Consider the following 14,534-nt stretch of genomic DNA (forward strand, 5'->3'; position numbering starts at 1 on the left):
GCCATGGGCGGCATGGAGAAGTAGTCGTCCATCTGCTTCTTCTTGTTTACATTGAAGAGTTGACACCTCCTCACTGTCTTGATATGTGATTCTGTAACATTTGTCAATCACAGTTGCATATAGAATCTTCTCCTGTAGCTTTTCTCTGTATTCTGGCTTCCTCCATTCATTCACTATGAAGCTAATGAGACTAGTTTTGCTATTGACTTTAGTCAGGAAGTTCCTCCACTGCCTCACCATCTGTGTGCTTGTGATATCTTACAACTCATGACCAGTCTCTTCACCCCGTAAAGATCTTTCACTATTTTTGATTGAGTTCTGCTTGCATGTGTCGAACACAACATCTATTCTTCTACTCTGACTGCCTTCCCTCAGAGCCATACCCAGGATTGTTGTGGCAACATCTCTGAAAGTAACTTCATCACCTTTAACTCGTTGGACTAAGTTCATCCCATCAACCACTGTGGCAGAGTTTTCTGGGTGTTTTTCCTGTAGTGCTACATTTTTCTGCAAGGCTGTGGCCATAGTAGCTTTGTTTGTTTTTCTCAGCAATCCATCTAGTGTGGAGAGTGCCAAGGGCAATGGACCAAGAGGATGAGAAAGGATATCCTCCATGTTAAGACTACGTACTTGTGCCATCATGATGCGTCCAAACAGAGACCTGTCTGCTTTCAAGATGACTGCCCTCCCACTTGATTTCACTTCTCTCTTCTTACACATATCACTGAATGTTTTCAGCTTGATGGTTAAACAAGCTGAGTTGAGTATAGGCTTATAGCCTACTGTCCCAATCACCCTTAGTTCACCCTACAAATATTTTACTTAATTTAGGTCCTGCCAGGTAATGAGTGAAAATCTTAATGATGACCAGAAAAAAAGAATATCAATTTATCAATATTCAAAATATAAATTAACTATGAAATAACTTATGTAATAACTATACTAACACTAGCCTAAACTAATGATAAGATGTGCTGTCCAAATCACTCAAATGTTACAAAATATTTTTAGATGTTACAAACTGATGCGGTCCCCTATGTGGTTACAGGCTCAGAGAAAGGAAGGCTGCTCCCTGCTGGTGGACACTTGCAAATTCACACTCTTGACTTTAGGCCACATGTTGAGTGTACCTTGGCCCAGTCCACATAGATGTCTCCTTTATCTGACAGCCATTTCAGCTCTTGAAGTTTCCACAGCCGAGCTCACAAGTTAAAGGAACAGTTCACCCCCCAAAAATCTGCCATCATCTCCTCACCCTCATGTTGTTGCAAATCTGTATTAGTTTCTTTCTTCTGCTGAACAAAAAATAAGATATTGTGAAGAAGGTTGTTCACCAGACAGTTGGCGGTAGGCATTGACTTCCATATGCAAAAATTATATGAAATTAAATTAAATTAAATTAAATTCAGTCGTGAGCTAAACGTTGTTAAAACACAAATGACACCTATTTACAAACATAGTAACGTCGTAGACAACGAGCTACAACCCAGTTTTGCCACAAAACGAGCTTTATAATATAAATGGGTCTCTATGAGCAGGAGGCTGAGAGACAGTAAGCAGGGACCGTCGGCAAATTGCAATGTTATTAAATGCAACCCAACCTGGTTTGACATGGTTGGAGGACAGTGACATCTAGTGTTCATTGATGTGTTCATTTTAAATTGCCTCAATGGATTGGGGATTTATTAATTGACCACTACCAGACACATTTATTTTACAACACCGGTCAAAAGCTTGGAATAATTAGTCTCTCATGTTCACCACAGGCAGCATTTATTTAATCAAAATAGGCCTACATTAAAAACAGTAATATTGTGAAATATTAATATACAAACATCGTTTTTATTTATTTTAAAAGGTAATTTATTCCTGTGATCAAAGCTGAATTTTCAGCATCATTACTCCAGTCTTCAGTGATCCTTAATCATTCTAATATGATGATTTGATGCTCAAGAAACATTTCTTCTTATTATTATCAATTTGAAAACAGTTTGGCTGCTTAATATTATTGCTGTAGAAACCGCGACACAATCATTCAAAAAAAGTAATATAAGTAAATAATAATAATAATAATAATAATAATAATAATAATAACTGTACTCATCAAGGACGCATTAAATTGATTCAAAGTAACTGTAAAGACATGTATAGGCTAATGTTACAAAATATTTATATTTCAAATATGATTTTTTTTAGCCTAATTGAACTTTCTATTCACCAAAGAACCCTGGGGGAAAAACTTTATATAAAACTTTTAATATATCGAAAACCAATATTAATTAAAAATAACCGAGCAGCAAGTCCACATATTAAATGATTTCTGAAGGTTCGTGTGACATTGAGGACGGAGTAATGATGCTGAAAATTCAGCTTTGTATAGCAGGAATAAATTACATTTTAAAATATATAAAAGTAGAAAATTCAAACATTTAAAAAGAAAGTAATAATATTTCACAAACAAATGCAGCCTTGGTGAGAAGAGACTTCTTTCAAAAAAATATTAAAACATTATTCCAAACTTCTGCCCGGTAGCTTGTGTCTGTTATTGGATTTAGGCTACTGTTGTTATTTTCAGTCCATTTACATTAGAAATATTAATTCTGATAGAATTCCATATTGAGAAGTTGATTATGTAATTGACGTTTAGTGGCCTATGTAATGTGTACAATACTTTGGTACTTAGTACAATAAGTAGTAGTTTAGGTACAATACTTTGCGCCTAAAAGTCACGGAACTAAGCCTTATCACTTAAGTGCAAATCTACTTACATAACTTTCAGTCAGCCTCAAATAATCAAATGAATTGTACCAGGTTGGTTTATCTAAACACACATTTTAGTTTGTATTAAACAAATTAAGAAACAAATCTGAACACATCAACAGTTTCCAATGAGCACCTTTCATTCCATAAACCCTACAATGTTCTGCATGTCAAGATATGCACTGTGGAAGTTAACAGAAGATGACATGAGTTATGTTAAAGATAATGGCATTGCAGTTATGCAATGCGAAGGCTACACTCAAAAAAAAGAAGCCTTTTTTAAGATTTCAAATTCCATCAAATTGAATTGAATAATCCTTAATTGAACTCAATTCAATTTGGTGGAATTTTACTAATTAAATTGCGTAAATCTTAAAAAGGCTTACAATTGTAGCTCAGTAGATGCAGTTTTTAATGTATCGCCTAGATAAATAAAAATAGAGAATCCTTAATCGTTCTGTTCTGTATAATCAGAAAAGAGCTAAAAACGAAGCAAGCACACATAAATTAATCTGTAAAAATACACAATAGCTACACCTCAACCTGTGGCTAAACAGAACTATAGGTGAACATATGCATTTAAAAACATGTCTTATGTGACAAAAAAGGCTTCAGAAGAGCTTTTTTTAACTTAATTGAGGAATAATTCCGATTCATGAGAGATTGCACTTACTTTAGATACAAATGTTGCGACAGGAAAGGTAGGCCTATACGTCTTTTATCCATTTCATTTGTTTTACAAAAATGATTGTACCTACCCCATATTAGGCCTACTTTAATTATTTTCGGTACACTGTCAGTTGCACAATATTTTATTAAAATAGAGTCCAACATTAGGATTATGTGCCTCTTATTTTACACGTTTGCTTATCAAATGAAAACAAAAAACAAATGCTAATATGATGAAACTGAACATACCGCCTCCAAAACACACTGTCACAATTAACTAACAATTAAATATGAAACAAGATACACTTATTTTGAAACACCCCACGAAATCACCCTGTTCGCCAACAATATCAAAGCATGTCTACCAACAAAGCAGGGAGATCGTTGCTTTCAACCTCTGGGTTTATATCCCCAATTCACCCACTGGAAGCCATATAATTTTTTACTGGCCACCATATAAAACCGAGGAAGATGTTGAAAGGATAGAAATGATAGTGTAGGCTATTGTAGAACCGGCGGCGGTGGTTCATTTACAATGCCATTTGAGGTGTGTGTAAGGAAGGATAATTTGGCGGAAATGCACGGCCTTGATGAAGGCCAACTGACGTAATGAAGACTGACGTTTCTTGTTGTCGCCAGGAAGTCAATCTCAACAACATCAAACTAAACCACGCATCAGCTGAACAGGGGTGCGTTTCCCGAAAGCATCGTTAGCCAACTATGGTCGCAAGTTCCGTCGTTATCAGCATAGTTCAACGATTTGGTGTTTCCCGAAACCATCGTTCAAACGAACGTTCGCAAACATCATCGCAAACTTGTGTGGTTGGAACGAGAAGCATAGTTTCTAGCTTACATTAGATGTAGACTGAAAAAATCCTTATCTTTAGCAAAATAAGCAAGCTGGCATTCAATACAACCCGTGTTATTTATTTAGAATACATACAAATGTAATTTATGTCTTTTAGTTTGTCAAGAGATTTAAAGCACCGTTTTTGAAGACTGCGCATGTGCGAACGTGCTCTACTATGTAAGAACGAGCCAAATATTGAGTCTGGTAATAAAGCAAAATAACTGAGAAAAATTAGAAATGGTCTTCAGATGCCATGTGTGTGTGATAAACTACAGGTGCCACAGGTTTACACACACACTGTCTCTGTCTCTCTCAGGTAACTTATATGACAAAATCTAGCGTTAATTCGATCTCAAACAGATTAATTAAAATAAGTTATTAGTCCACCACGTGCGAGACGTCATAAACCAACGTGGTTGAACGATACTTTGCGACAGACGGTTTCGGGAAACAGTCGTGACTAGCTAGTTGATTTCTCCAACGATGCATCGTACTATGGTAGTTAAGCAGCGAGCTATATAGTTGTACGGGAAACGCACCCCAGGCTAGCTACACTTCAAACCGTTCCTTTCATATATTTAGAGGTGGATATGCATACGTATGTCTATATCCAATCAAATAATACGACGTACGGAAAAAATACTCAAAGACACATGAACGCCATTAAAAATCTGAAAGCTCTCTGAAGATAATGAGTATGAGACCACAATAGGCCTACACCTAAAACAACAGACCGCACAAATTCGACATCTACGGCAGCCTATTTCCTGAAATATGAAAAAAATAATCAGCTCTTAACGTGCTGTTTAAGTCATATAGTGCCAAAGTGTAGGCTATTACCTTATTCTTCCCGCGACGGCTCGAGCTCCTCCACATATTAATTCCATCACTCTGCTGTCCTCGCCTTTTTAACCATTATTATAAAACGGTCCCAGTGTAACAGCAGCCTCTGAGGGGCGAAGCGCCTTTGTGCACCATGTGAAATGAGCTCCTGAGAAAAATAAGATTTTTTTTTTTTAACAAGCCCGTCCTACTCTTCACATTAAAACGCATCATTGTTGCGACTGCTCTTGGTAATATGCTGGTAAAATATGAATCTGACTGGCACTCTATTGAGTCCATATACTGACGTTTTTTTATGACATACTTTCTGTTACCACCTGGATGATATCTGAAACAATTCGTTCCACTTCGTGCCATGTTCCACTTTTATTGAATTGTATAGTGCCCCACTTTTATCATTCAAGGGGACATGTAGCCTAGGCTTATATCTTCTCTTTTTTTCCAAACTCTACTGATTAATGAAGAACTGCGTTCAAACATTCGGTACATTAATATTTATAGGTCTCTTCGCCCAAGTAGAGTACACTGTGCTATTACTTTTAAATGCAATAAAAATAAAAGAAGGATGGGGAGAATGAACAGGAGGACGTTCATCGGACAATTGAAAAACACTTGAAACCTGTTTCATTAGCTTTAATATATTTAATGTAATTTATATATTTTTAATTTAATTGTAATTTCGTTTGCTGGCTCCTCGGTCCTCCAGCCAGTAATCTGGAGACGCGAGGGATGGAAACGAGGATGCTCAAATTAGAAATGAGAAGCACCCAAATTGGTGTGTGTCCTCCAGCCCGTGACCCGGAAACAGATCGAACTCAGTCATCTCTCAATTCTCTAATTACACCTCGAGGAGGCGAGGGTGCTTCTCAATTCTTATTTTTGCATCCTCGTTTCCTTTCCTCGCGTCTCAGCTCCACCCCTGTAGGATGCGAGGGAAGTCTGCGAGGGAAGTCTGCAAGGAAAGAAAAGGTGGACGGAGGAATCGAGGAATTTTCCTTAATGCTTTATTTGAACATTCAGTTTACAGTGTGAAACAACAAAACTGGAACAATAGTAAATTAACAATAACAAAAATACAAAGAACAGTGAAATAAAACACTTCAACAACAGCACAGCACAAAAAAAAAACAGTTAGACAGTGAAATAAACAACAATGGGGGAAAAAAGAAAGAAAGAGGGCATTACTGAAATGAAAATAAATCTAAACATTAAGGTAAAACGTTTGTAGGTCTTGTAAATTGTACATGTTCTGAGTGCTTTTGGGTTAAAAGAGGATGAAATTGCTTCAAAAAATCCAAAAATTACAGTTTTGGGATTCATAGAGAAATTTTGCAAGATATTGCTTGAGATAAACCAACTAACATCTTTCCAAAGTTGCAAAGTATAACTGCACGACCAAAAGTGAAGAAGAGTTTCAGTGTCATTCTGACAGAAAGAGAAATTGGTGTCAAAATCAGATCTGAATTTATTATGAATTAATTTTAAAGATATTCATTTTACTTTGTTTGTGAGGAAAAACCTTTGTTGTATGGACCATATATTTTTCCAGTTTAAATGATCAAAAAGTCCGTTCCAATATGAGATTGCAGGAGGGGCAGAAATAATGTTCTCAAGGAATAGAACTCTTACTTTATAATTTCTTCCTTTTTTTTCAGTGAAACATATCTCACCAATAGGTGTGTTGCAGGTTCAGGAGAAGATAATGAACCCAAAGAGAGAGTATTATTTTTGAAAAGCATGAGTATGCCAGATGGAATAACATCCATAACTGTGGCAAACTCTTTGGGAGTTAGTGGTATATTATATTCTGAAAGAAACTCAGCAGACCTTCGTTATTAAAGAGCTGTCTAACATGAAATTTTCCATTACTGAACCAGTAATTAGAACAAAGACTTGTTCTTAAATAAAATATTCCTATTGTTGGAAAGCTTATTTATACATTGGAAATTATTGATCACTCGAGCGTCACTTCACAGCGTCATCAGCTGCGCTCAAATGATCTGTCCTTATGTTGTTTTAGTTTGGTTATTTAAGAAATTCTTAATAAATAATAATAAAGCAAGATACCCTGTTGAAATATGTGAGATGTGTGGTTTATTTAAACTGCAAAGTTAAAGTATAAATTAAAATGATTGTAACAGATGTGAAGGGGGAGGAGAATTTATACGTGCGTCAGGTTTCTCGACAAGAAAGACTTCCGCATAGGATACATCTGTGCATCCTCACTCATAACTCCTTTGGAAGCCTCCTCACTCCTCGATCCTCGCATCCTCACGGTGCAATTCGAGAATTGAGATGTCCTTCAAGATGGCTGAGCTCGATCGGTTTCCTGGTCATCGGATGGAGGACGGAGGAGCGAGGAAACGAGGAGGGATATTGAGAAGCACCCAGTGTGTAAGCATCCTGAGGAGGATACTCCGGTCCATCGTTCTCTCGCGTCCTAAGGGGGTGGAGCTCAGATGCGAGAAAAGGAAGCGAGGAAAGGAAATGCATCCTCTAATTACACCGAGAGGAGGCGATGAACGAGGAGTGTGGAAGCTTTCAAAGGAGCTTACAAGGCAGTAAGGAGAAAGGCAGGGCGGCTATGAGCAAGGATTCAAAGGTGTATCCTACAGAATTCTTTCTTGTCGTATTCTGAATGCCATGCATCCCTAGTTCTCAATCCCCATCAACAACTAACTAAACTCCTTATCAATGAATATGATGCCAAAGGAAGTCCTTGCAGAGCTCAGACGTCACCTATTGGATTTTAAGAGTCATGAAGAAACATCAACTCATCTGTGTTGAATGTCAAAAGTGGCGTGCCCAACCTAACATCCCCATGATGGCCGATCTCCCACCAGTTCATCTTTACAAGACCCCCTTATATTCCACTGGAATGGACTGTTTTGGACTGCTAACAAACTGAAAAGAGATGGGGAAATAGTCTTCAAGTGTATGATCACCTGATGCCTCCATCTGGATCTACTTGAGAGTCTCCACACTGATGCCTTCTTGATGTCTCTGGAGATTTTATAGCTAGAAGAGGGAAGCCTTTCCAGCTCTTCTCTGATAGTGGTACCAAATTTGTTGGAGGGAACAGAGATTAAACAGGCCTATAAAGCAATGGCGGCTTGATTAAAGGATCAATTAGCTGAACATAAAATCTTTTTCAGATTTATTCCTCCACATTTTGGTGGTTTTGGGGAGAGAAGAGTAAAATCAGTGAAACAAGCCTTGAAAGTCATTGTAAAGGAACAGATAAGTCCCTGAAACTGTCCTCCACACTGTTCTCATTGAGGTGGAGGGCATTGTGAATGTCAAGCGTATCATCGTATATTACAGACCCAGACCCAATCACACCCAGCATTCTGCTCATGGGTCACCATGACTCTTCTCTCCCATAAGTAATGTATGACTCCAGTAATCTTTTGGGAACCAGGAGATGGAGGCCTAACCAAATACTTGTTGACCAATTCCTGGCTATAGATGTATTAATCCCTATCTGCCAAATCTCAATGAAAGACAAAAATGGCAAAAGGACAACAACAAGCTCAGGGTTGACCAGTGCTCATCATGGACCCACAGTTTCCACAAGCCCTCTGGCCAGTGGGCAAGGTGACCCATACCTTCCCTGGACCTGCATGGACGTATAAGTAATACAGTTGCAGTTCAGGTTCAAGATTGGATTTATGTTAGACCTGTGGTTTGGTCAATCCCTCTTCCGAAACTTGGATGATGACAACACCAATCCTTCCACTTAGGAAGGACTTTCTACCAGGTTCAAATGTCCCGAGCAACATTTGGGAGCGACTATGTACAAAAAGCCCAACAACGTATATATCTTTATTAATGCTTGAACAAGCCTAGACAAGTAAAGATATCCCTGAACAAATATCAGGGGACAGTCCAGTCTATATGTATACAGGTGTATATATATATATATATATATATATAGGCCTATATATATATATATATATATATATATATATTTTTTTTTTTTTTTTCACAATATGGACTGGTGCATGTTTGTTGTTCCTGTGAGTAATTGATTGATTAAGAACCCACATTTTCACTTGCTAACCGAACCCTCTGAGCGTCCCTTACGCTCCTATTAAAAATAATAATAGTCAGTAGTTTTTACACATGAATAACAAACTGATAAACTGTTAAGAATGTAAATGTGTGCCTTGAAATGCAATGTAAGTCGCTTTGGATAAAAGCGTCTGCCAAATGCATAAATGTAAATGTAAACTATAGTTGGCTTACAATGCTTTCGGGAAATGCACCCCCGTTTAGTTAAGCAACACATTTTTTTATTATTGAGTTGTTCCATTAATTTATAGAGCGAAGCAAAATGTTCATTTTATATTAGCCTAAAATTAAACAGTTAATCAATTCAATTCAATCAATCTTTAATCGATTATTTTGAAAGACAAAACAAACCAAAAACCCCCAGCAACGTTGAGAACCGCCCTCATGTTCTCTGTAAGCTCCTTTAGAGCTGCTTTCTGATGGAGTTTCTCCTTATCCAGACACGTCATAACAGAATTCCCTCAGACCTGTGCTTTTTAAAGGTAGACAATGTTTGACCTCCTAAACAGTTTACATGCAATGCATTATTATCAAAACATTCTTCATTAATCTTGATTAATTATTTATTATATATCTCCATAACGCCTGCCGTGCTCATTTTCTTTGTTAGATAGCCTAGAGACCTGTTCGTGGGTTACCAAAAGTTCCAAAATAGGTTAAAAAAATAATAATAATTAGTTTTAAGAAAAGTAAAAAGTAACCATGCAGTGCTTATGGGGTTAAATGATAAAACAAAATATTTGTTTAATTAAAAGAGCGCCTTTAATCAGTAAAAAAAAGTTGATTTTTATGTGTTAGGTGCATTCATAACAAAAAATGAACATGTTTTTTAGACCTCTTTGTTTAAACACCGACTTGACATGTTCTTACATATTTACATGTCTAAAATGTTGTGAAAGCACAGCTACAAATATAAATTGTGCCTTCTCTTTCTGACAGCAGAAAGAATCTCGGTTGAAGGAACAATCACTTGCGTGTTGCGTCTGCCTTTAGACTGTCTCTAGACTGGACGAGATTTTGACAAAGCGCAAATGATCCTTTCCCTTGTGAAAAATAAGTAGGCCTACACTTTAGCATACTTTTAAAAAGAGGGCTTAAGAAAATATTATACAGTAGCCAACATTTGAAGTGGATCAACACATTTCATCAAAGTTATACATATAATTGAACAATACCCGTTCTTGTCTTAGGACAACTTTGATGAACCACTTCGAAATGCAGACTACTGTACTTTAAAAGAATACAAGTATAAGTGCTAATTGAATGTAAAGTTTTCGTACACTTAATTGGAGGTTATTTACAATTGGATTAAAATGTAGTTTAAATTGAAATGCAAGTAGTTGACTATAAATAAACTATTTTAATTAGGCTACTTTAAAAGTAAATGAATCATTATATTGTATTTGAAATATGGTTAAAGTGACTGTCAAATGTACTGACCATGCTATTTATGTTAAACTAATATATACATTAATGCCATTCATATTGACGCTTGTATTTATGTCATGTATTTAATTATTTTTTTGTAATTACGCATTAATGATGAAGTTGCAATTCAATAACTTCAGCCTGTGTTCACTTCAAATGTATATCAAATAGGCCTAACAGGCTATAGTTATAATAAAGTACTTTATGTGATTTATGTCAAGCATTATTACACTGGATGATTAAAACATTTTCTAAAACATATTTTTTTTTTACTTTTAAGTCAAACGTTAAATTACAAAATTTATTCTTACCTTGACTTGACCGAAAAACAACATTCTTAGCCATTCATATTCACATCTGATTTACGGGATTTTTTTAAACATTATATGCGAGTTTGAACATATTTGAACATATCGAACATATATTTATATATCCATCCATCCATCTTCTTCCGCTTATCCGGGGCCGGGTTGCGGGGGCAGCAGTCTAAGCAGAGATGCCCAGACTTCCCTCTCCCTAGACACTTCCTCCAGCTCTTCCGGGGGGACACCGAGGCGTTCCCAGTCCAGCCGGGAGACATAGTCTCTCCAGCGTGTCCTAGGTCTTCCCCGGGATCTCCTCCCAGTATTATATATATATATATATATATATATATATATATATATATATATATATATATATATATATATATATATATATATTTTTTTTTTTTTTTTTTTTTTTTTTTTTTTTTGCACGTCCAATCGTGTAGCCTAAGCATTTTTGCTTCTTCACGGCATATGGAAAACGCAAACAATAAAATGGTGCGAAGAGATTTTTAACACTGCGTTGGTTTTTCAGCAGCTTGTTTTTAAAAGCTGAGCCAGTAATGAGAATAATTACAACAGCTTTGTAGAGGTTAAGTACTGTTGCATTGAATCATACAATAACGAAACATGCTTTTTCATTGTCTCCGAGTTGACGCAAATGTTTGTTTGTATTTGCACAGCATATCTCGGAGAAACATTCACTCTATTCACAACTATACACAAAGATCGATGCCTTTCAAAAGTCACATACTTTTTGTCCCTCGAAGAAAAGTTCACAGTTCACAATAGGGGGTTTCCAGAAAAATATTGCAGGTGAATTCGGCTCAACTTCTTTTCCTTCATCCGTCTGTTCTGGAACCAAATCTTGACCTGTCGGTCAGTGAGGTTTAACATTCTGGAGAGCTGAAGCCGTTTCTCTTTATTGATGTAAACATTAAAGAAGAATTCTCGCTCCAGTTCTCGGATCTGAAACTTGGTGTATGGACATCGCTTCTTCCTCAGCCGTGGGGTAGCTAAGAGCAATTAAACAAGAAAGAGAGAGGTCAAAAACTGCCATAGCAATGCTATTATCAAATGATCAATTACTGGCTTTATTTCATTATGGATGTATCACTACCAGCAACTTTAATAATGAAAAACAACAATATTAGTAACAGCCTATGTACTCTATTTGTTACTAATTAACCTTTCCCCCCATAAAAACAACAACAACAACAAACATGTAAAATATTAAAATATAACTTTGGCAGTGGATTTTATGTCACGTGCCACCATTAAATAAACAATAATAAAATAAATGGAGAGAACGATCTCGTCTATACAGTCGGGCTATTCAAATTGATACACTATTGCGAAGTAACGGGTTTGTTTTAACTTTAATGCATTTCTCAGAAAAAGTTATTTTCAAAAACGCATTAAACTTTCTGCTAAATTATAGAATTATATTTTCGAAAGGTTTTTGCTGTGGTTTTACTTACAGCGGTTTTCCTCTTCTCAGATGCTGAAAGCAACGTTCTGCTCAATTGCTTTTTATTATTGGCTGCTAAAAGTAACATCCATTAAAACGTTCGATACAAGTTCATGATCAAAGTTACTATTTGTCACCATTGCTTCCTCGCACAATTTGACTGACTAACACATTGTGTGAAACATGGTGTTTTTTCAAAGACCTTTCCCATTGTAAAAATTCTTCCCGCTCACAGAAAAAGCTTTGTAGCCAGGTTATAATAAAACCCCTTGAATGCTTATAAAACTCCACATAAAATCTAATACGAAACACCGCTCTAGCCAACATTTTACAGCGACGAACACATACTAACCGGATTTGGTTTGGTTGTCGTTTTTTGTCCCCGACGAGGTTTGAAAAGAACCCGAGGTTCTGTTTTTCTCATGCTCTTTCTCTACATCTCCAGCACTGACGAGGACTGAAGACTCCGGCTTTCCAGAGCTGCCTTTCTGCAAACAGTTATCTTCCAATCCGCTATTGGAACAGTCCAAAAAACGACCAAAACTTTGCGAAAAAACGTTGGTCTTTCCAGTGTTGGAGTAAAAGCCAGTGCTGGAATGGTTAATACCCGGGTGATAGTGGTGACTGAAGACATTTTCGTTCTTCATCCACTTTTCCGTCATGGTGGCTGACGGCGGAAGGCAATCTCTGTCCTCCTCCGCATAAGAGGAATAGTTCCCCCTGTTGTGCCACTTACCCGACTGATTCAACTCATATGATAAATCCCTGACTGGCGGAACTTGCGTGAAGTTAGTGGAATACGAATATGTGATTTGCCGTGACTGGGCTTGTGGTAAAAGCGAAGAAACGGTAGAATATTCTGGGGCGTAAAGGGTTCTGGGGAGGAAGAGTTTTGTGGCGCATTCCGCCCGCTCTCCAAACTCGGAAGTCCGTTGTTTACAAGACTGGGAGCAGAAGTTACCTAGATTGAAAGAGTTAAACATTATTCCCTTCAGTTCTCCGGTAGATCAAAATGAATGCTTTGGATCCGAACAGAAGAAAAAAATTGGGAAGGCGAGATGACACGTTATATCCCACCACTAACTCGCGCTAAGACACGTGATCCAAAGTTGAAATTCTCGTATATCAATTTAGAAACGTTTCACACGTTGGAGTGGTTCACTCAAGGTAAAGCCGGCTGAATTGACTGTTTCAAAGACGACGAGATCATGGTGCTCTGGAAGAAGCCTATTAGTTTTTTCACTACATAATATTTCAATCTAAGTATGTACTTGTAATGCCATATTATGGCATATAGCCTACACATTTGCAGGACAGAGTGTTACAGTTTTCAATAGTATTAAAAAAAATATTGAAATGAATGTGCCTTTAGTGCATAAATAGAAAGAATTTATTTAATGGACTTAATGGACTATTAATTGGTTTGAGGTTCTTGTTAGTTTCGGATTTGGTTTGGTTAGGTTTTCTGTCGCCCTTATCTAACACATCTGATCCAGATAATCAGCTCATTTGAGCTTCATGAAGAGAGACACAATGTGCAGTGCTGTGCAGGGCCAGGATATGCATTAGAAGGCCGGTGTAAAAGTCCAACCCGATCTCACGGCAGTTCGTAGGCTAGCCTACGTATTTTACGAGGTGGCTAATTCGTACGAATATACGACCTCACTCGAACGAATTCGTACGATTTTTGCTAAATCGTACATATTTTACGAGTTTCCCAATTCTTATGAATTCGAACGAAAGACCTACACCTGACTCCGCCTCTAAACCTACACATCACTGGGTTTAGATAGCCTACCTCGTACTCACTCGTACGAATTGGTCGAGTCTGTCATTTTCTATTTAACAAACAACCGTATTAGAAAGCTAACTTTGCAAGCTGTCTGTTTCATTGAGGCAAATCTGTCATAATATGTTATCATAAAACAAGCACTACACATGGCAGGCGTGTGAAATTATGTTATTGTCCCTCTAGACTCACATCATTTTAATTGGATGTTAGCCAAACTTTTCATCTTGCTTGCTTGTACTGTGAACAGTTTCAAGTATTAACTAGGGCAGTGTGTATAACAAAAATAAAAAGGTCAAGAGTAAGTGATCGGCAACAACTTTTAAAAGCTGGACCAATGAAACA

General features: G+C 37.1%; 1 protein-coding gene and 1 long non-coding RNA gene across 2 annotated transcripts in view; both read right to left on the reverse strand.

Moving 5' to 3' along the window:
* The window catches only part of LOC309487563, a 76,982-nt gene that overhangs the window by 29,659 nt on the left and 32,789 nt on the right, over positions 1–14,534 (reverse strand). The gene's annotated exons all lie outside the window — the stretch shown is intronic.
* hoxc11b (homeobox C11b) lies at positions 11,413–13,383 on the reverse strand (the record flags this gene model as incomplete). Its single annotated transcript, XM_082156695.1, is given in 3 exon segments — positions 11,413–11,945; positions 12,745–12,750; positions 12,753–13,383. Coding segments are annotated over 3 exon segments (870 nt in total). The 3' UTR covers positions 11,413–11,712.

The sequence above is a fragment of the Leuciscus leuciscus genome, assembly GCF_965113295.1.
Source record: "Leuciscus leuciscus genome assembly, chromosome: 23".
NCBI lineage: Eukaryota > Metazoa > Chordata > Actinopteri > Cypriniformes > Leuciscidae > Leuciscus > Leuciscus leuciscus.